This window comes from Fusarium odoratissimum (assembly GCF_000260195.1).
Source record: "Fusarium odoratissimum NRRL 54006 unplaced genomic scaffold supercont1.4, whole genome shotgun sequence".
NCBI classification, from domain to species: Eukaryota; Fungi; Ascomycota; class Sordariomycetes; order Hypocreales; family Nectriaceae; genus Fusarium; species Fusarium odoratissimum.
In genome coordinates this window covers 107,981-128,112 of record NW_022158690.1, presented here as the reverse complement: position 1 = coordinate 128,112, position 20,132 = coordinate 107,981, and the positions used below count along the sequence as shown (strand labels likewise).

General features: G+C 49.3%; 7 protein-coding genes across 10 annotated transcripts; 5 read left to right on the top strand and 2 right to left on the bottom strand.

Moving 5' to 3' along the window:
- Positions 1–923: 923 nt before the first annotated feature.
- On the top strand, positions 924–4,787 carry FOIG_03177 (uncharacterized protein). Of its 2 annotated transcripts, XM_031200895.1 has the most exons (3): positions 924–2,035; positions 2,094–4,307; positions 4,363–4,787. In XM_031200895.1, exons 1-3 carry the CDS (start codon positions 1,421–1,423, stop codon positions 4,372–4,374), a joined length of 2,841 nt encoding a protein of 946 aa, XP_031068419.1. In that variant the 5' UTR covers positions 924–1,420; the 3' UTR covers positions 4,375–4,787. The 2 variants fall into 2 exon arrangements, with proteins under 2 accessions (XP_031068419.1, XP_031068420.1); XM_031200896.1 differs by having other exon boundaries at positions 2,094–4,787.
- A 1,166-nt stretch (positions 4,788–5,953) lies between these two features.
- Positions 5,954–8,834, top strand: FOIG_03176 (CMGC/MAPK protein kinase). 2 transcript variants are annotated; one of them, XM_031200893.1, is made up of 4 exons: positions 5,954–7,114; positions 7,175–7,370; positions 7,427–7,808; positions 7,869–8,834. In XM_031200893.1, the coding sequence occupies exons 1-4, from the start codon at positions 7,002–7,004 to the stop codon at positions 8,243–8,245; spliced, it is 1,068 nt and encodes a 355-aa protein (XP_031068417.1). In that variant the 5' UTR covers positions 5,954–7,001; the 3' UTR covers positions 8,246–8,834. The 2 variants fall into 2 exon arrangements, with proteins under 2 accessions (XP_031068417.1, XP_031068418.1); XM_031200894.1 differs by having other exon boundaries at positions 7,175–7,808.
- Positions 8,835–9,214: 380 nt separating this feature from the next.
- On the bottom strand, positions 9,215–12,115 carry FOIG_03174 (uroporphyrinogen-III synthase). 2 transcript variants are annotated; one of them, XM_031200891.1, is made up of 3 exons: positions 11,579–12,115; positions 10,463–11,509; positions 9,215–10,391 (listed from the first exon to the last, which is right to left on the bottom strand). In XM_031200891.1, the coding sequence occupies exons 1-2, from the start codon at positions 11,928–11,930 to the stop codon at positions 10,830–10,832; spliced, it is 1,032 nt and encodes a 343-aa protein (XP_031068415.1). In that variant the 5' UTR covers positions 11,931–12,115; the 3' UTR covers positions 9,215–10,391; positions 10,463–10,829. The 2 variants fall into 2 exon arrangements, with proteins under 2 accessions (XP_031068415.1, XP_031068414.1); XM_031200890.1 differs by having other exon boundaries at positions 9,215–11,509.
- FOIG_03175 (oxidation resistance protein 1) lies at positions 9,274–11,401 on the top strand. The gene is made up of 2 exons (XM_031200892.1): positions 9,274–10,019; positions 10,072–11,401. The coding sequence occupies exons 1-2, from the start codon at positions 9,501–9,503 to the stop codon at positions 10,525–10,527; spliced, it is 975 nt and encodes a 324-aa protein (XP_031068416.1). The 5' UTR covers positions 9,274–9,500; the 3' UTR covers positions 10,528–11,401.
- A 205-nt stretch (positions 12,116–12,320) lies between the features above and the next one.
- On the bottom strand, positions 12,321–14,057 carry FOIG_03173 (uncharacterized protein; the record flags this gene model as incomplete). Its single annotated transcript, XM_031200889.1, has 4 exons — positions 12,321–13,187; positions 13,236–13,571; positions 13,623–13,904; positions 13,953–14,057. 4 exons carry the CDS (start codon positions 14,055–14,057, stop codon positions 12,321–12,323), a joined length of 1,590 nt encoding a protein of 529 aa, XP_031068413.1.
- Positions 14,058–14,728: 671 nt separating this feature from the next.
- FOIG_03172 (uncharacterized protein) lies at positions 14,729–17,320 on the top strand. The gene is made up of 6 exons (XM_031200888.1): positions 14,729–14,852; positions 14,905–15,265; positions 15,315–15,534; positions 15,584–15,615; positions 15,665–16,871; positions 16,926–17,320. The coding sequence occupies exons 1-6, from the start codon at positions 14,767–14,769 to the stop codon at positions 17,123–17,125; spliced, it is 2,106 nt and encodes a 701-aa protein (XP_031068412.1). The 5' UTR covers positions 14,729–14,766; the 3' UTR covers positions 17,126–17,320.
- A 121-nt stretch (positions 17,321–17,441) lies between these two features.
- FOIG_03171 (uncharacterized protein) lies at positions 17,442–20,046 on the top strand. The gene is made up of 2 exons (XM_031200887.1): positions 17,442–17,895; positions 17,953–20,046. Exons 1-2 carry the CDS (start codon positions 17,768–17,770, stop codon positions 18,380–18,382), a joined length of 558 nt encoding a protein of 185 aa, XP_031068411.1. The 5' UTR covers positions 17,442–17,767; the 3' UTR covers positions 18,383–20,046.
- Positions 20,047–20,132: the final 86 nt, after the last annotated feature.

Genomic DNA, 20,132 nt, shown 5'->3' with positions numbered 1-20,132 from the left:
AAGGAATGTCAGCTATTTTCCTACTCACACGGCTTAACATCATGTAAGTAACGTGACTACTGTAGACTTTCTCTCCTTGTCCTATGCATCACTAGTTCTACCTAACTCTTATGATTCTATGCTGCTTCTTTTAGCAAATTTGACCACTTACACCACAGTGAGGAGTTCGAATTTATCAACACATAGTCAAATTCACCACATAATAGCATATTGACCAAGACAACTGTATGAAACGCCTTTCGGCTCAGATGTTTTCCTAGTCTACTTATAAGATTCTCTTGGTGAATACATCTTATCGTTGCCCAGATGTGCATGAGTTGTTTCGTGTAGGCCAACACTGGGGTGTCACTTCCAGTGACCTATGATATCATGGAAGTTCTTGATTAAAAAGCTCACCAGGGCTCTAGGAGTAATCTTTAGACTGCTCTTTGGACGACGTGCCCTTTTGTGTATTCATTTGGCCTGAGACAGAGTTCCCGGGGTAACAGACGTTGGCGATTGAGATATAAATCAAAACCAAGAGTCAACATGACTTTCAAAAAACCAATCAAGGATGAGCTTCATTAAGTTATACAAGCCTAAAGCATATCGCTCTTAATTCGATACTGGCAACTCAACATCTACCACCATTTGCAAGACTTACGTACTATACGGCGACAAATTGAAGGCTATGATTATCCATATCGAGAACAAGACAAATTACTTCAATCAGTATGATAGGAGACAAACATCTGTTTAGGCACAGGAATATACCTAAGTTTTAGGAAATACCTATTCTCATGACAGCTACAGTTCTTGAATTATACCGGTACATGATCTTGGACAATGGATGTGGCTGTGCACTCCCACCAGAGCTTCCAGTGAAGCTTTGACGCCACGGTAGCTCCAAGCTCTAAGTTTGCTTGTAGTATCGATGAGTATGGACACATTTACAAGATCTAATGGATTGCTCTTCTGAATTGACTCATATCAACACGTGAGGATATCTAGTGATATCGTTGTCCTCTTCTCGCCGTCTCTGGCATCTGATAGCGTGGCTCAGGCAACCATGAGATAGGTAGCCCCTCCTTTGGCACTACAGGATTCTTGGCTTTGTCGCTGTGGCGGTGACCAATGCGAAGAGGCCAGACATGCAGACAGACACAGGCTACGCTACCTAACAGCTCTGAGCTCATCAACCGCCCAACACCCACCTCCATTTATCCTCCTCCATCCCAGTCCAACATCCAGATTTCGTCGACTGGGAGCCTCGGATCGGGAGTTGCCTTTTACTCTCCCATTTTCTGCTAATTGCTAAAACGCCTGCTCCCCTGCAGCGCCTTTTGAACCGTTTCTCGACCGATTGACCGACACCGTTTACACATACATATATACATTACCTCAACCTCGGGTGCGACACTGCTCCCTTCACACTTCAACCATGTCGATGCCCCCTCCTGGTGATGGCTTCGGCGGCTATCCAGCCCAGCAATACGATCAATATGCTGGCCAAGAACAGCAACCTCAACAAGCTTACGAGGACCCTGCCGCCGCCCAACAGCAACAGCCCCACGATCAAGGCCACAAGAAGAAGAAGCGAGGATATGCGGCTCAGGCTTTCGAGGTTGGTACAGGCGCCAACGCCGTCGCCGGTGCTCAGACCGGCGGAGCTCCTCAGCAATTCGGTGCCCCTCCCGCTCAGCCAGGTTATGGAGGTTATCAGGCCGAACCTCAAGCCGCTGCCCCTCAAGGATACCAATATCCCCAGGGATACGGCGCACAGCAACCCGCTGCTCCCCAGGCTCCTCAATATGGCTACCAAGCTCCCGATCAAGGATACCCAGCACCTGGTGCTCAGCAGCCCGCGCCAGGAGTTGGCGGCATTACTCAAGGCGTCGGCAACATGAACATTGGTGGTCAGGCTCAACAACCCCAGGCCGCTCAGCCTCCTCGCCCTGCTGTTCTGAACCAGCTCTATCCAACTGATCTCCTTAGCCAGCCCTTCAATGTCTCGGAGCTTGACCTTCCCCCGCCCCCGATTGTTCTTCCTCCCAACGTGAGTTGCTTATTTTCAGGCATGGTAATTTTGTCAATCACTAACTTTCACCTATCAGACGAGTGTTACTCCGTCCCCCGACGCCAACTGCTCCCCGCGATATTTCCGATCAACTCTCAACGCTGTTCCCACCACCCACTCGCTCCTGAAGAAGTCCAAGCTGCCCCTTGCGCTCGTCATCCAGCCCTACGGTTCTCTCCACGACGATGAGGATCCCGTACCTGTTGTGCAGGATCAGGTCATCTCGCGTTGCCGACGTTGTAGAACATACATCAACCCTTATGTTACTTTCCTGGACCAGGGACACCGATGGAGGTGTAATATGTGTAATCTGACCAACGATGTTCCTCAGGCTTTCGATTGGGATGCCGCTGCCCAGCAGAGTGTCGACCGATGGCAGCGACCCGAGCTGAACCATGCTGTTGTTGAGTTTGTTGCTCCCCAGGAGTACATGGTTCGCCCACCTCAGCCCCTCATCTACCTGTTCTGTTTCGATGTCAGCTACGCTGCTGTTTCAACCGGACTCGTGGCCACCGCAGCCCGCACCATTCTGGACAGCCTTGACAGGATACCAAATGCTGATCGCCGCACGCGCCTTGGTTTCTTGGCCGTGGACTCTAGCCTCCACTACTTCTCGATCCCCAAAGATACTGATGAGAATGGCGAGACCAATATGCTGGTTGTCAGCGATCTCGATGAACCTTTCCTGCCTATCCCTAACGAGCTCCTGGTCCCTCTTAGCGAGAGCCGACAAAGCGTTGAGAAGTTCCTGCAGAAGCTTCCCGATATGTTCCAGAACAACCAGAGCAATGGTTCATGCATGGGATCAGCCCTGCGTGCAGCTCACAAGCTTATCTCCACCCTCGGAGGCAAGATTGTTGTTTTGACTGCTTCCCTGCCTAACCTTGGTGTCGGCAAGCTCGAGATGCGCGAGGATAAGAAGCTTCTTGGCACATCAAAGGAGGGAGCTCTGCTTCAAACAGCCAACAGTTTCTACAAGAGCTTTGCCGTCGAATGCTCAAAGAGCCAGGTCTCTATCGATATGTTCCTCTTCTCATCACAGTATCAAGATGTGGCTTCGCTCAGCAACCTCCCCCGCTACACCGGCGGCCAGACCTGGTTCTACCCAGGCTGGCATGCCTCGCGACCTGAGGATGCCCTCAAGTTTGCTTCCGAGTTCAGCGACTATCTTTCGTCTGAAATTGGTCTGGAAGCTGTTCTCCGAGTCCGAGCCACAAGTGGTCTGAGAATGAACACATTCTACGGCAACTTCTTCAACCGAAGCTCTGATCTCTGCGCTTTCCCCGCCTTCCCCCGCGATCAATGTTACGTTGTCGAGGTGGCTATTGATGAGAATCTTACCAAGAACGTCATCTGCCTCCAAGCGGCAGTGTTGCACACAACCTGCAATGGTGAGCGTCGCATCAGAGTCATGACTCTGGCCCTTCCTACAACGACCAATCTATCCGATATGTACGCCTCAGCGGACCAGTGTGCCATTACCACTTACTTCAGCCACAAGGCCGTGGAGCGGGCCCTTTCAAGCGGCCTCGATGCGGCCCGCGACGCTCTGCAGAGCAAGGTTACCGAGCTCTTGCAGACATTCAAGAAGGAGCTGGCTGGAGGCAGCATGGGTGGCGGTCTGCAATTCCCCGCCAACCTCCGCGGTCTTCCCCTCCTGTTCCTGGGGCTGATCAAGAACGTTGGCCTCCGCAAGTCATCTCAAATCCCCTCCGACATCAGATCGGCAGCTCTCTGCCTCCTGTCAACACTTCCTGTGCCTCTCTTGATGCGCTACATCTACCCACGACTTTACTCACTACATGATATGCCCGACAACGCGGGGGTTCCCGACCAGGAGACGGGCCACATTGCGCTCCCTCCTGCGCTCAACCTGTCTTCAGAGAGGCTTGTGCCCTACGGCTTGTACCTCATCGATGATGGACAAACTCAGTTCTTGTGGGTCGGCCGTGACGCCGTACCGCAATTGGTGCAAGATGTGTTTGGAGTGGAAGACAGAGGCCAGATCCAGGTCGGCAAGGGTCGCGTACCCGAGCTTGAGGGAGACTTCAACGAACGCGTGCGAGCTATTGTTCAGAAGAGCCGTGACCACAAGTCACTAGGGGTTGGCAGCATTACATTGCCCCACCTGTATATCGTGCGAGAAGACGGAGAACCTAGTCTGAAGCTCTGGGCGCAGACGCTACTCGTGGAGGATCGAGCCGACCAGGGTGTAAGCGCAGCTCAATGGCTAGGCATGTTGAGAGAAAAGGTGAGTTGATCGACGACAACATTGGCTGAGATGACAAACTAACCTTTGTATCAAGGTTGTTCAGTAGAGTAGCTCACGAAAAGTTGAGCGTTTGTAGACGGAGGAGTGGGTCGGATCTGTCCTTGTAATATTGGGATCGGGATGAGGAGGGTTCAATGACTGGAGTCGAGGTCCTGGAGAAGCAGTCGGCTGTTTTTGGTAACAGGGATGCGAGGACGAACGGTGTCAATTAGAGTGAATGAATTGTTTTGTGAGCAATCGTGAAGATTACCTAACGTGACGGGGTGAGGTGATGTTGAGACCATTGCCATCATGATCATGATGATGTTCTACAGAGCAGAGGGGCCCATGATGATAGCATTAAACAGCACAACCAGGGTCAAGACATGATACAGTCAACCAAGAACCATAGACTGACATGCATAGTAATGCATGATATTTTTAGAAATGCATTCCCTCAGAAACCAAACGGAAAGGAGACCCGATTCCTTGGATGAATCCATGACCGAGGGGTTGGTCCCCATGAAATCTGATACAGGCACCAGACGCAGCCGCAGACGCGATGTTCCCCTGCAGAGTTGAGTTGAGTTGGTACATGAGATGCAAGGACCTCGCTATCCAATGATGAAACGCCGCCGAGTCGGTGGGTGTGAAACGCACACGCCTATCGAGCCAAGCAGCCAATGATGGCTAGAATTAGGCGCTGGGTAGTTTATTTTAAGAACACAGAGACACAGTGCTTCTCTTCACGTACATTCCTACCTACCTATCCAGGTGAATCAGCTCAGTTCAGTTCAGGTCATGCCGTTGAGGAAGAATTAGAGTCGGTAACATGTGAAGCGGCATGGCATTAGGTTGGTGAAACGCATAGAGGGATCTTTGTCGAACAGGGGTTGATGCGGTCCACTGAAGAGGACGAGAGGGCAGAGTAGCATTCTCCATGTTTCGGGGCTGTCAGATGCTAAACGCCCAGTATTTTGAATCGCTAGCGTCATGTCACTGGGAGATTCTGTAACGTTTCGTCTCAGAGGGTGATGCTACAGTGTCTTCGTTTCGTTTAGGTCTGTTACAGACGGATACATTGGACTTCTCTGTTGTTTCTGTGATTATCACGTATCGTCAGGTACCTGACGGGAAGCTGTCCGTCCCGCCCGTTCCATGGTCAAAGTCAATCAGAGAGCTCGCCTCTCCCCTCCCCCACTTTGTCTTCCTTCAATCGTTAACGCCCTTAAGTTAAGCTTGTTAATCCAGGGTCATCCACTATATCCAAGGAGTCTCGTACTGCAATATCCGAGATGATGGATAGTTGCTCTGTCATCCCGTTATTCTGTGTTTAGTTGTTCCAGGTTCAACTGCTCTATTGTTCATTCAATAGCATTTCGGCAATGTTGGCGTTGTTGATGCCCCTCCTGGCGATCATTGCAGATGTTCTGGACCTGTCCATGAACCATGAACCTTGGTTTATTCTTCAAGGGTTTCGTTTCGTCTTGCGATCACGCATTCCCTTGAAGAGATCTGCCTGCGTAGGCAAACTCAAAGGACACTCTGTCGTATTTTGAGTCCTTTCTTTGCATTGAGGACAAGTCACTGGATGTCCACTATCAGGCTGAGGTGACACCTCCACCAGCTTGAGCAAGTAGTTGTTGGTTCTTAGCCGCCCAGCTTTGGCTTTATCACATCTCAGAGTCATCAGCCCAACGGGACAAAGAATCAGATGACGAAAGAAATGATTGATTGAACTAGTGATATTACTTAATAACTACCCTTCTGTTCCGTCCGTCTTGTCTTGCCTTGTCTTGACTCATCGTGCTTGTTTCACATCTCAGCCAACCTGTCTTGTTTTAAAAGTTATCCTCCATTCCTTTTGTGTCAGATCCAGACCCAGCCAGAGGGAATACCTCTCTCTCTCTCTCTCTACGTACGGGATACCTTACTCACAGACCAATTCAACTGCTAGATTCGGAAGACTGTCTCCCCTAAGAAATAGCCTGTGCAGCAATATCCTTACCCTTTCTTACCTATACTCACCGTTGACGACGGCGAACCGAACTGAAACCTGGGCCTCTGCCACGACGCGCTAGCCTCTGTACGGGTCATTACAGCAGTGCAAGACCCTCTTCTGCCCCGCGCTCTCAACTTGCGAACTGGGCTATTTGAACCAGCATCAGCACGGCCCGAGCGGACGTGGAGCTCTTCTGTTCCATCTGTAGCTGCTCAACTACTTTATCGCTACTATAACTCCCCGTCGCTGTCAACCCTTTTTTTCTACTAAATACCTACCTATTTTCCATCGTTACACTTTGGTTCCTTTCTCAGTCGCTATAAATCATCAACTGCATATCTCGCTCGATTCCGTTGAGTCTCGTCGATAATCAAAACTTGCGATTGTATTGGGTGGAGCTCAATACCTAACCCCTCAAATCATCCTTAATCAGCCAGTCCAGTCCAGTCCTGCCCAGCCAGTTCAAGCCAGTCCAGGTGGTCCAGGTCCAGATCCCTCCAGTACCAACAAAGGAGCCTTCTTCGTCTTGCTTGGCTGGTCCTTTTCTCTTGACTTGACTTGACTCTACCTTATTTCTACACCATCTCGACCGACCGATCGAGCGACTGCGCATTCTTCTCTACACGGCATCAGTCGTTAGCTTTTCGGTCGCTCTAATCCTCCTCAGCTTTCCCCTCCTCTTCACCGCGACCATGTCTCGATCGAACCCCCCTAACGCTGCGGGGTCCCGCAAGATCTCGTTCAACGTGAGCGAGCAGTATGATATTCAGGATGTTGTTGGTGAGGGCGCCTATGGTGTTGTCTGGTATGTTTTCTCGTGTCTCGTGCGATTTGCGCAGTGTATCAAATTCTAATACTCCCCCAGCTCTGCCATTCACAAGCCCTCCGGCCAAAAGGTCGCTATCAAGAAGATCACTCCTTTCGATCACTCCATGTTCTGTCTAAGAACCCTGCGAGAGATGAAGCTGTTGCGATATTTCAACCACGAGAACATCATCTCCATTCTCGATATCCAGAAGCCCCGAAACTACGAGTCATTTAATGAAGTCTACTTGATCCAGGTTTGTACCGCCAGCGCTCAGTCGCAATAGCAACAGCAGACTAACGAATGATACAGGAGCTGATGGAGACGGATATGCACCGAGTCATCCGCACCCAGGACCTTTCTGACGACCACTGCCAGTACTTCATCTACCAGACCCTCCGCGCCCTCAAGGCCATGCACTCGGCCAACGTGCTGCACCGAGACTTGAAGCCCTCCAACCTCCTCCTCAACGCCAACTGTGATCTCAAGGTTTGCGATTTTGGTCTTGCGCGATCCGCTGCTTCCCAGGAGGACAACTCCGGTTTCATGACTGAATACGTCGCGACTCGATGGTACCGTGCGCCCGAGATCATGTTGACTTTCAAGGAGTACACCAAGGCTATTGATGTGTGGTCGGTTGGCTGCATTCTCGCCGAGATGCTCAGCGGCAAGCCTCTTTTCCCTGGCAAGGACTGTAAGTGATTGTTGAAATGCGTGAGACGATAGAGCTCTTTGCTGACCATTTGACCGCTAGACCACCACCAGTTGACACTCATTCTGGATGTGCTGGGCACGCCCACTATGGAAGATTACTACGGAATCAAGTCGCGCCGCGCTCGAGAATACATTCGATCGCTCCCCTTCAAGAAGAAGGTTCCCTTCCGAACTCTATTCCCCAAGACCTCGGATCTGGCCCTCGACCTGCTCGAGAAGCTCCTCGCATTCAACCCTGTTAAGCGCATTACCGTGGAGGAGGCTCTGAAGCACCCATACCTTGAGCCTTACCACGATCCCGAGGATGAGCCAACAGCGCCCCCGATCCCCGAGGAGTTCTTTGACTTTGACAAGCACAAAGACAACCTGAGCAAGGAGCAGCTGAAGCAGTTGATCTACCAGGAGATTATGAGGTAAATGTGGTATGATAACGAAGATCGGCGAGGCATCTAGGATCTGCGATCCGAGACACCTCTGACAGGTTATCTGTTGCTAGCAGGCGTGCTCATAGTTGTGATATTTGAGAGGAAGATAAGTGGCAGAATTTGGAGAAGATAGATAGACCACAGCACAACCCTCACGCACGCAAACATACACAGAATCACCTGTTAGTTTATTCTGCATAGCATGCACATGGCATGGGTCTTTTAGGGCAAACTTGATGTTGAAAGATGGTCAAATGTATGGAAACAGGATCAAAGACATGGGCCAGAGTCAGGATCAGAGTCAGAGTCTGAGAAAGGCAAACATGGGACTTGAAGATGATTTGATGAAGTGCACATTGCAGCCATTTCTTTTTTTAGTTGTTATATCCCAAGAAAAAAACTTCATGATGATACGATGTTGAGCATACGCAGGTGATCAATAGTGAAACAGAGTTAGTAGCAAACTCAGATGTTAGAGTGTTCTCCCTGCATGTTAGGAACTATACACGTTGAGAGACTACTAATCCAATAGAGATATCAAGTAATATCATGACTTTTGTTTCGCCCAATCCTCATCGGCCAACTTACCTTCAGGAACGTGACAATCAGAGAGTCCTAGTGACAAGACAACAGATCAAAAGGTCTAGACCGAGCCAGCAATTCAGCCGTGATAGGCCGTTGGCCATATCGAGCTAGCGTTTTGGTGCTTGAGGCTCTGGTGTTGATGACGATCATGAAGTTTGCCAGCGTGTACGTACCTACATACATGCATGTGGCCAGTAAAAGAGACCACAGGCTTATGAATCACCACGCAATTCGTTGTAAGCTGTTTAGTATTCGGCAGAAAATGTGGCAATTGCTGCCTGAAATATATCCATTTTCAAGCGATGAAAGTGAGTTAGAACTTATTAATGTTAATGCATCAATTGTCAAGATCATGTTCTTTTAAGTCTTGTTCTAGGCGTTAACCCCGCTATATCTAGCTCCACTAGCTCCCCCAATCTCATGCCCTCTATCTCCAACAGCTGCCCTCCATTACCTTACCTTACCATAACAGCGTCAGAACTTATTCATTCCCTCCAATGTCTTAGATCTCGACACTACATATCAACGTCCTGTCTCCCTTTTAGCAACGGCACTATTCTTATTCAACTTCCTGATCACCAAATGCTTTAAATCTCGTATCTATGACCTCCTGGGCTTCCTAATTTGACCATCACTATCACTAGACTCTGTGTTTACACGTCATGAGCTCTTCTGACCGCAACGAATCCCCCGAAACTCCCGAATCTTCTGGCGCCGCTACACCCAACAATCCTAACCGCGCCTCTGCATCCTACATCACAAACATGTGGACCGGCCTCATCCGTCGCTTCTCTAGTGAGGGTTCGTTCCCTAGCCAGGCCGACACCGCCTACGACGACGACTACAAGTACCACAACGGCAATGGCACAAAAGACGGTATAAACGGTGTCTTCACACCCGTGCGCCGTACAGCGAGCCCCCTTCGTCCTCCACCTCTGGATCCTCTTGTTCTTCATGGTTATCGTCAGGGCACGCCCACGTCGGCTAAGTTACTGACGGCCGCTGTCGCGGAGGAGATTCGCACCATGGTTCCTGAGCGCCTACGCATCGTGGACGACTGGCATCTGGTCTACAGCCTTGAGCAGGACGGCGCGAGCTTGGCGACTCTGTATCAGCGCTGTCGACAATACGAAGGCAAACGAGCTGGTTTTGTCCTGGTCGTCAAAGACCTAGAAGGAGGGGTGCGTATCGAGTGAGCTCATATGACGTTATGCCGTTAACTAACATGCTTAGATCTTTGGCGCATACCTATCCGAATACCCGCATCCTGCGCACTCGTACTTTGGTAACGGCGAATGCTTCCTCTGGCGAGCCTCGACTATCACGCCTCTTCCACCACCTCCATCAGCTGATACGACAAACCTGAACTCTCGAATTATAACGCTCGCCCCGCCACCGCCTTCGTCGGAGAGCAACACCCCTACACATTCTCGCGCGCCGTCGCCTACACCTAGCGAAGCTGTCAGGTTCAAAGCATTCCCATACAGTGGTCTAAATGACTTCTGCATCAACTGCGAGACCGGCTTTCTAAGTGTTGGATCAGGCGGTGGGCACTACGGGCTATGGTTAGACAATGGACTTGAAAACGGACATAGCTCAAGGTGCGAAACCTTTGGTAACGAACCTCTGAGTGACGAGGGAACCAAATTTGGCGTCATCGGAGTCGAACTCTGGGTTATGGGCGTATGATGATGATGCTTCGGTATGGCTCTCACATGTTTGCATGGCGCTCGGTGTTATGATATGGTATTCGCAGGCGGATCGGTCTCTCATTAAATTGATGATCTATGGGAAGAAGGAAGATCTGTGTGCTGTGAAGGCAGAGCGACCTTTGTTTGGATAAAGTTTTTGGGTATATAACAAGGAGGACAACAGCAAAAAATATTCAAGGCAAGATCAGTAAAAATCAATGATACCCGGAGCTGATACTCCCAACTCTTTACACCATTAGTGGCCCTTTCAATACTCCGCAAATATTCTTACAAAAAAAATCAAATGTTTGATTGCTCCCCGTCTCGGCTCTGTCTCTTGGCTATAAACGCCTGGATCCCTTCCAGTACTCCTTGAGGTGTCGGTGACTCTGCGCACACGTCAGGCTCGAATCCAAAGGACAGCAGGTGATCTCTCGTCGTAGGTCCGATGGTCGCGATAAACGTCTTGCCGTCCCGTTCGTAGCCCTTATACACTTTATTGGTTTCAGGATCCAGAATTCCCATGACTCGAAGCATACTATCGCATCCGGTTGGTGAGAATACCACAATCCATCGCATAGGATCATTGCGCGTTTCGCTGAGGACCCTGCGTAGATCAACCGGAAAGCTCTCCATGACACCCGTCCCATAGACGACCGTCTCTGTCACACGAATGCGCTCTGTATCCGGTAGTGCGCCGTCCTGTAGCGTTTTGGGGATGATGTCACGACGGGTCTCCCCAACGAGGAATAGAATCGGCGGGAGAGTCGCACGAGCTTGGTCGCGGTACCATTCGTAGTAGTGGGCGAGGATAAAAGGAGCCAGGGCTGCGCCGTTGCCTGTGTGGCTACCGAAGACTTTGAGAGGGGGATCTTGAGGGACGGCGGCGAGGGCGCGAGTAGTGGCGGGGCCGACACTGTAGACGGGGATGTTCTGTAGATGGGGCCATGAGGTGTTATCCTCGGGGTTGGGAGTGTCCTCTGTCGCAAGAGAGATTGTGTTAGCTGAGGTGGTTCTAGAGATATGATTACTCCAAGGTTATGACGTACCGGCTTTGCCATCTTCGACAAGCTTCACAAAAGCTTCGACGGCGCGTTGCGATGTGAAGATCAAGCCGCCGTATTCATGATGTTCCTGGTTTCCGATGCGGCGATCGCGAAGTAGCGCTGCGACTTCCTTCATGCCATCACTGTGAAATTGATGCAGCAGAACAGGCACGAACTGCGGCGCAAAACCACTGTCATGAATACTAGATTCTGAGAAAAGATCTTCGTAGGAATCGCCAGGGCTCGATCTCGTCTTGAGTAGGAGAACAGGTATCCTGGAGGCTTGCTCCGCGGTGGAATTGGTAGTTGTCATGATGAGTTGAGATTGGTCTGATGCGTATATGTATGGATTCATGCGGCTGGCGATACTATCGGTGCGTAGTTTTTAGGATGAAAGAATGGCGGAGAGGTGATCAATGGGAGAACGAAGTCGAGATCATGAGGTGGGAAGATCAGCAACTTTCGGAGACTCGGAAGGTGGGATGGGGGTGAGGGGCTCATGGGAAAAGTGGGCGACAGCTTTATCGATAGGGACGGCAGTTGAAGAGCTTCCAGGTTCCATCAGATTCACTGAATATCTTCACTGGTTTGTCAAGGTGACTTTTTGATAACAAAGACAGTCATTGTAATGACATATAATTTTGTGAATAGTGAATGAGATCTAATTATCGAGCTGGGTATTCAATGCAGAAACAACCATCTATCAACAATAACTCCCACGCCTTCGTACAAGCAACCTAAGCAATCAAGCAACCGACTTCTCCTCTGCCTCATTGTCACTCTCCTTTGTTGTCTCGACTACTTCTTTCTTCACGCTGGCCCACTCCATAGCCAACGCCCCCAAGATAGCCAGGCAAGCCATGATGAGTGCGACGCGGAAGCAAACATGCAGCGAATCGTTGTAGGCAGTCAGTGTCTCCTTGTGGAACTTCTCAGGGATAGTCTTGAGAAGCCCTGTTAAACCAGCTGACTCGATCTGCTTGGTAGTAACGCTTGCAAAAGCGGACAAACGCTTGGCCAATTCACCATCGAGAACGTTGGTGCCAACAGAAACGAAAATGGCACCAGAGAGTGTTTGGGCAAAGATGACGAGTGAAGCACCAATCGATACCTGGTTGCGTGGGAGCACAGTCTGGGCAGCCATGTTGGGAGCCTGGGAACAAGCACCGAGACCAAAGCCATATACAATCTGATATCCAATCCATTGGCCTTCTGAAGCATTGGTGCCAAGGATAGTAAAAAGGCCAGCGCCGATGGAAGAGATGCAGATTCCGGCAATGAGGAACGGCATATAATATCCAATGCGAGAGGTAAGAACACCGCTGATGATGGATCCAACAACAAGAGCGAGTACCATGGCCAAGAGATGAATACCACTGTCCATGGCAGAATCTCCGTTGATGACCTGAAACCAGACGGGGAGGAAGTAAATCAACAGTGTCTGGTGGGCACCAATACAGAAGCTCACCCAAAAGCCACCGAAAATGCTGCGCTTGGCGAAGATGTGAGGAGGGACAGTTGCTTGTTCGGGCTTCCAGATCTGGACGAGGACAAAGGCGATGAGGAGAGTGAAAGCAACCACCAGCAAAGCAATAATACGACCATTGTTCCACTAAGTGATGTTAGTTGAGTCGATGCAGCACAGGGGACAAACACCTACGCTATACTCGAAGCCACCCCATTGGAGAGCCAGGCAGAGGCATACGACTCCAGGGATAAGAGCAACCAAGCCGAGTAAGTTTAGCTGCTGGAGCTTGTACATGAGACCGGTCTTCCCAGTCGATCGACGGGGAACTTGGAGAAATAGGAAGACGAAGGTCAAGACAACGGCGCCAAGGGGGAGGTTTATGTAGAAGCACCATCTCCATGTGACGTGAGTTGTGAAGACACCTCCAATGACGGGTCCAATAGCTGAAGCGATTCCAAAGACTGCACCGAAGAGACCTTGGTACTGAGGTCGCTTCTCAAGAGGGACAGCATAGACAATGATGACGAGCTAACAGTGTGAGTGAGGGTGTTGCCCTCGAGGCAATAGGGGACAACTCACGATACCAGATTGAGTACCAGCACCGCCTAGACCTGCGACAGCTCTTCCAATGATGAAAGCAATCGAGTTTGGGGCGGCACCACAAATAGCTGAGCCAATCTCAAAGAGTACCATGGCAGTCATGAAAGTGGTCTTGATATCCAAGATGGTGTATAGTTTGCCGAATACTAGCAAGAAGGCACAGTTGGTAAGAAGGTAAGCTGTGCCATACCAGCCAAGGTCACTCGCAGCATGGAAGTCGTTCGTGATAGCGGGAATAGCAGTCGAGATGATGAGTTTGTCCTGAAGACAGTTAGTTGTGTCATAGTATCGAATGTTTACAGGACATACCAAGGCAACCAGGAACATGCTGATATAGAGCGAAATCATTAATATGGCAAACTTCATGCCTTTTGGGTAGACCACATCGGGCGGGGCATTGTCTGAGGCGATCATTGTGATGGTATATAAGAAGTGTAGTCTAAATAGAGGAGAAGTTGAGGTTGAATGAGCAAGTTGCTAATACAGTTGTAGAATGTAATTGTTGTGGAGGATATGATTGAATTGGATCGAGTGGAATCATTGAATTCTCTTGTTGTTATATATAATTATCGGTATATCACAAAATGTCCGCCATGAAATCCATCGACAATGTCCGTAGAGAAATGGTATTTCGGACAGTCAAAACTGACCAATGAGCTTACACCATGACCGTCCGACCGTCCGCTGAGTGACCCTCCACGAAGGATCAACGTCCGAAAATCCTTCGTTTGTCCGCTCTTATTGCTTGAAACAAAGATGAGAGACTGAGCCGCTTTATTTAATTATTTCCATTCCGTTTATCCGTCTTACTCAATATGAATATAAGATTGAATGGTTATCGTTTAACCGGCAATATTAGAGACCATTACTCAAGGAACATTCCGTGATTGACTTTGGGTTCTCACGAGGCGTATTAAACCAGATCTCAATCAGTATATTTTACAAACTATACAATATATCTTATTTTGTTCTCTTCTGTTGGGTATCATCGGTGCTGAATCACGTGTGGCTCTTAGGATCATGAGTGAAAATGACTTCACGTCCAGTAGTCAAACTTCAGTTTACACTAGCTTCATCATTTGTGTCAGATTGAGAGGCAAATAAGCCCTCACCGCTCTAACTCATGGAAACTCATCAAGCACAGTCAAAACCTCAAACAAGAAAACGTGAGAAGCCAATTCTCAGCTGTACTTTCTGCAGGGGACGCAAGTAAGCCAGACAAACCAGAGTGACACCCAATATGGTGTTGACTGTATTGCAGACTTCGATGCGATAGACAGTCACCGTGCGGCGCCTGCACACGGCGCGGAAAACCTACCGAATGCATCTTCACTTGCTCGGAACAAGAACGCAAGGATGCCATCGATTACAGACCTCATAACAGAAGTCAGAAAGCTCGCCAGAGAATAGCTCGTCTTGAGAATCTAGTGACAGAACTGAGAGATAAGGCTGAGAGCTCAAACAAGTCGATGGGCGACACAACCCAAGCAGACAATGCCTCGAGTGGTTTTGAGCCTACTGCATCAGGCACATCACCAAATGTTCGAATGGGAAACCTGAATCTGGCAGATGACCAGGCTGTGTACACAGGTAGCTCACATTGGGCCACAATATTGGAAGATGTAAGAATAAGACACATTATGAAGACTTTCGACTGACAGGATACTCCAGATTCAACAACTCAGAGATGAGCTCGCTGATGATGGCTCTGACATTGTCAGTGAAGGGTCTTCTCCTTTTGCTAGTGGCTTGATACAGCAGTCTCAGACAGCGAGAATATCTCTACTTGCTAATGTTTCGTGTCTTCCCGTAGACCAGATCCTAGCTTTGGTTCCTCCTCGCAAGATAGTTGACAGATACATCTTTCAGTACTTCAACACTTTCGACTCAAGTAAGTCATGGCTTTCATATTCAGCTAACTGCTAACTCCCTCTTACTAGTCATCCTTCATCGAGGCAAATTCCTTGCAGAAGTCAGCATACAACAAAAATCCAAGGGGACAATTGCTAATCCATCTATAGTATGCAAATTTCTGGGTAAACCCCTCAGGTGCCTCTATCATCTGGGTCGGGTTCTTGTTCAGCATCATGAGTATGGCTGTATCGCTGCAGAAAAAGGAGGCAGGGGTCCATGGCGTGTCCGCTTCTGAACTGCAAACAACGCTGGATACTTACCGAACGCTCACTATCCACTGCTTGGTTGCTGGAGATTACCTTCGTTCCAGCGCGCACACGGTTGAGACACTCATGTTGCACTTTGCTGTTGACCAAGAGGCCGACGCCGATGCAAATATTGGAAACTGGGTTCTCATGGGCGTTATGATAAGGATAGCCATGCGGATGGGTCTTCATCGTGAGCCATCCCACTGGCCAAATATCCGACCTCTGCAAGCTGAGCTTCGGCGACGAGCGTGGACAGCTTTGTACAGCATCGACTTCTTCACCAGTACTCAAATCGGGCTCCCACGTATTATCAAAGATTCCCAATGCGACACTCGCCCGCCCTCGTATCTTTTGGATAGCGACATTGGTTTTGAGCACAATACCCTTCCGCCTGAGAGGCCACATTCAGAACCTTCCATGTTGGCGTTTAATATCCACAGGCATGGAGTTATCAAGGTTGCTGCTGAGATATACGACACAACCGAAGCAGGACCCCCTTCACCAGCTACTATTGCGACCTTACAGGCCAAGCTCGAGAGAGCCACAGATTCCTTGCCCGACTGGCTCAGGCTAAAGCCTCTCGAAGAGTCGATTACGGACAGTCCAGCCACAATCCTCAATCGAATGATGCTTGATATCATCACCCAGAAAGCCATCTATCTCCTCCATCGACACAGTTTCGTCAGAGGGTCAGCGGGAGAAGAGAGTGTCGGATCCAATGAGATATGCATCAAGGCCGCCTTGGCGATCCTGGAGCACCAGCGACGCATGAACGAAGAAACTCAACCAGGAGGCCTCATGTACAACATACGCTGGAGAGTTGCCGCACCACTTAGACACGAGTTCATGCAAGCTACCATGATGCTGTGCTTTGCGTTGAGTAGATACGATGCAGGACGTGATTTGCATCGGCGAAGTGATATCTTGCGAGCTTTGATTTTAGCAAAGGACATCTGGGAGACGAGATCCGACCAATCTCTTGAAGCTCAAAGAGCTGTCAAGGCGATATCGGTCATGCTTGAGCAAGATCGGAAGAGTTCGGTGTCTGTTTCATCACCATCCACCGGTAAGTCTCTTTACCTTTCAAGTCTCGTTATTTGCTGCTGATTCTTGTGTATAGCATTTAATCATTCATCTCTGTCATCCGCGGAGAACCACCTTGGCGGTTTTGATAACACATTCGGTCAAACCATGGCATTGGACCCGTCCTTTTTCTCAGTTGGCGATGACATGACAGCGTTGAGCAAGGTCATGGATGAGTTCATGAATGATACAGCTGCAACGGGATTGTCAAGTTCGCCTTTCCGAAACACGAGCTGACTGTCATAGACATTGGCAAATAAGAAGCGATTTGACGGAGATTCTTGAATCGCCACTTCCGTATAATCATGAATTAATCATACATTTTCAAGAGACGAAACAAGACTCAACCGGAAATGATGCTAGAGTGAAGAATGCACATCCTCAACTAAAGAAGCTCCATCGGCAACGAGTTGAGAGTGGGTTGCCTCGCCCCATAATCACCCGGAAGATGGCGCTGCTCCGGCCTGAATTTGGCCTGCCCCTGGAAGCTTCCAGGATTTGATGGCTTATCGATAAGAAATAGCCTCGAATTCTGTCAATAGACAGTTGATAGAATGTTTTAACATCCTGGCAGTTTAGCTTCTTTTCTTCTATGTAGACAGAGGCTGACAAATAGACGTCACACCACGACAATCGTAAAAGTCTCGAGACCCCAATTCTAGTTCTTCTTTCCAGTCCCTAGATTTTTTTCGTGGCGTTTCGTTCGTTGACATTAATTGATTGATTGCTTACCTGATTTGTTTCACTTACTCAGTCCCCTGATAATTCCACCGAGAGCGCCGACTCCTTGTTCCTGTCTTATTCCTTAGCGGTAGCTCGCCTCAGAAGTCGAGTTAGAGCCAGAATCAGAGATCTCACCACCACAAGTGGCGCCATTCAATGTCGAGCGATCCAAACGATCAACAGCAGGCGGCTGCGCCCGCTGCCCCTGCGTCGTCGGTAGGAGGCTCTGCTGAGCCGCCTAAGAGGATCCCCAAGGGAGTGGTACTAGGCCCTGACGGCAAGCCGTGAGTTTCATCGTTACGCCCTGCAAATGGAGCCCTATTCGACTGACCCTTGTTCAGATGCCGGAATTGTACGTCTTTTGCTGCATGGGCTTCCCAGACAAAGAGTACTCTCAAACAGGATGCTGCAAAGGTCAAGGGTCCTCCAGCCGACTGCCCTCCAGATGTTGAGGTGCTAGGCCGTAGTACATGGACATTGCTTCACTCTATTGCCGCTCAGTATCCGGAACAGCCGTCAAGCGGCCAAAAATCAGACCTTCTCAGCTTTGTCGGTCTATTCTCTAAGCTATATCCTTGCTGGGTCTGCGCAGAAGACTTCCAGGGTTATCTAAAACGAGAAGCGCCACAGGTCAACAGTCGTGATGAGTTCGGCAAGTGGCTGTGCGGCGCACACAACGACGTCAACCGCAAATTGGGCAAGCCTGAGTTCGACTGTTCCAAGTGGGAGGAGCGGTGGCGGACAGGTTGGAAGGATGGAAGATGCGATTAAGCTGTCTCTGAGCTGAGGTTGAGGCTGGCTGCTGGATCGGGCCGGGAGGCTAACGCGCCTACCAATATGTCAGAGGCCTCGACTCATTGTGGTTTCGGTGTGCGGTGTACAATATTTGGGCCCCTGAGCGATTGTACACCGATTGGAGAATGACATGATGGACCGTCGGCTGTTGGCTGTTGTGTGGATACATACATACTCGCGTGGTCAATGCCGGACCGATGAAGGCGTGGGATGGCAATGACTTTTTCTATAGACAGAGGAAGAAATGATGGGCAAAACGGTTTGAAACGTCTATGAGCGGGGCATGGGAATCGCCGATTTTGGATGGATATTTCATGATGGAGCATGAGCTGTATAGTAGATGCGAAGCGAGAACTGCATGCATAGAATCTCATCTCACGGTAATCGATAGATGTACAACAGGTGTAACATATCATGAAGCCAAATACATCAAGTCCCACCATTAAGTGAATGTGAGCATCAATAATTCTGTACACCGCTCTAAAGCAGTGTCCAATTTCCGACATCAGCAGTTATAGCTTCCTCTTAGACAAAGCCAGCCCTGTAGGGTGAGTACGATATTGAGTCAGTTCAATACAGCCATCTCGATGAATGAGGTCAAATTCAGGAACGTAGCGGAAGCACGATATCCCAGGGAGCTGGTCTCGCCAGTTTACCACCCTAGCTGTACATCCCTGCTCGTTTCGGTGAACTCCCTCTAGGCGGCGATAAGAATGATCTGACATGACACGGCTGTACAACACAACTACCGGACCGCCTTTTTGCCAAAAACGACCAACTACAGTTCTCTTCCAAGAGGCATGGCATAGCTAGGGCCAAGGTGGTGTATAGATAGTTCCCAACATCTCAGGTTACCTTACCCTGCAACATCCCATCTCGCAGCCAATGCCTGTCACGGCCCCTCTGAATCCATGCTCTTTATCCGTTGATGAAGAAAAAGATTTGATATCGTCCCGCTATTGTAACACGATATCGGTTTGATATTTTACGGCAAAGAGCGGAAAACATAGGAAAGAAGAGGCTTGAAATGATATTGTTCGTGATAATCGGATGTCGATTACGGGATGTTATCGAGTTACAGTACGACTGAAAGGGCCTTTTACGGACACGAGATCCCTGTCTTGAATTGGGCTTGATGCTGTTTTCCTTGTGATTGCTTTATCGATTGGAGTGTTGTACGTAGAGAGCTGTGAATGGATAGTTGGTTGAGATATTTTTTTCTTCTGTAATGTAATGCATAGTCATCTCTTGCCTCAGCATTACTACACGCGTACGTACGCCAGTGATAAACGTGAATGCTACGCTTGTATGCAAGTTGTGCCGCTTGTTGTTCATACGCAATTTACCCGGTAACTAAGGAAGTAAAGATACAGTGGGACAGTAAGAATAGGTACTGTCGACATACAAAGTCTCGTTATGTCATCCTTGAATGAGGAGGCTATTCAGGGTCGACATGGACATCCACCACCGCAGACCTTGCAACGATAACGATATCGACATCCATGGAAACAATTAATGGTGGTGGTCCCTGGATCTAGGTAACTTAATGCGTACATACGTAGTTGGACCCCCGTTGTCTTGTCTATTGCCGGTCGCACGCATCTCGAGAGGAAAAACAACGCCATTTCTAAATATCCATCCATTCCAATTCCAACCGCAGGCTGAGACTAGCATCTCCGGGTATTGTTTTACGGACTATGATCCCGGCCGGTGCTCGCTCGGCTGC

Excerpts from the sequence above, each read along its gene's own strand:
- FOIG_03177 (XM_031200895.1), top strand. The coding sequence starts at position 1,421 with ATGTCGATGCCCCCTCCTGGTGATGGCTTCGGCGGCTATCCAGCCCAG. Across the intron at positions 2,036-2,093 it reads CGATTGTTCTTCCTCCCAAC|ACGAGTGTTACTCCGTCCCC; the intron begins GTGAGTTGCTTA and ends TTCACCTATCAG.
- FOIG_03176 (XM_031200893.1), top strand. The coding sequence starts at position 7,002 with ATGTCTCGATCGAACCCCCCTAACGCTGCGGGGTCCCGCAAGATCTCG. Across the intron at positions 7,371-7,426 it reads ATGAAGTCTACTTGATCCAG|GAGCTGATGGAGACGGATAT; the intron begins GTTTGTACCGCC and ends CGAATGATACAG. Across the intron at positions 7,809-7,868 it reads TCTTTTCCCTGGCAAGGACT|ACCACCACCAGTTGACACTC; the intron begins GTAAGTGATTGT and ends TTTGACCGCTAG.
- FOIG_03175 (XM_031200892.1), top strand. The coding sequence starts at position 9,501 with ATGAGCTCTTCTGACCGCAACGAATCCCCCGAAACTCCCGAATCTTCT. Across the intron at positions 10,020-10,071 it reads TCAAAGACCTAGAAGGAGGG|ATCTTTGGCGCATACCTATC; the intron begins GTGCGTATCGAG and ends TAACATGCTTAG.
- FOIG_03174 (XM_031200890.1), bottom strand. The coding sequence starts at position 11,930 with ATGAATCCATACATATACGCATCAGACCAATCTCAACTCATCATGACA. Across the intron at positions 11,510-11,578 it reads TGTCGAAGATGGCAAAGCCG|AGGACACTCCCAACCCCGAG; the intron begins GTACGTCATAAC and ends CTCTTGCGACAG.
- FOIG_03172 (XM_031200888.1), top strand. The coding sequence starts at position 14,767 with ATGGAAACTCATCAAGCACAGTCAAAACCTCAAACAAGAAAACGTGAG. Across the intron at positions 15,266-15,314 it reads GGGCCACAATATTGGAAGAT|ATTCAACAACTCAGAGATGA; the intron begins GTAAGAATAAGA and ends AGGATACTCCAG. Across the intron at positions 15,535-15,583 it reads CTTCAACACTTTCGACTCAA|TCATCCTTCATCGAGGCAAA; the intron begins GTAAGTCATGGC and ends CCCTCTTACTAG.
- FOIG_03171 (XM_031200887.1), top strand. The coding sequence starts at position 17,768 with ATGTCGAGCGATCCAAACGATCAACAGCAGGCGGCTGCGCCCGCTGCC. Across the intron at positions 17,896-17,952 it reads CTAGGCCCTGACGGCAAGCC|ATGCCGGAATTGTACGTCTT; the intron begins GTGAGTTTCATC and ends ACCCTTGTTCAG.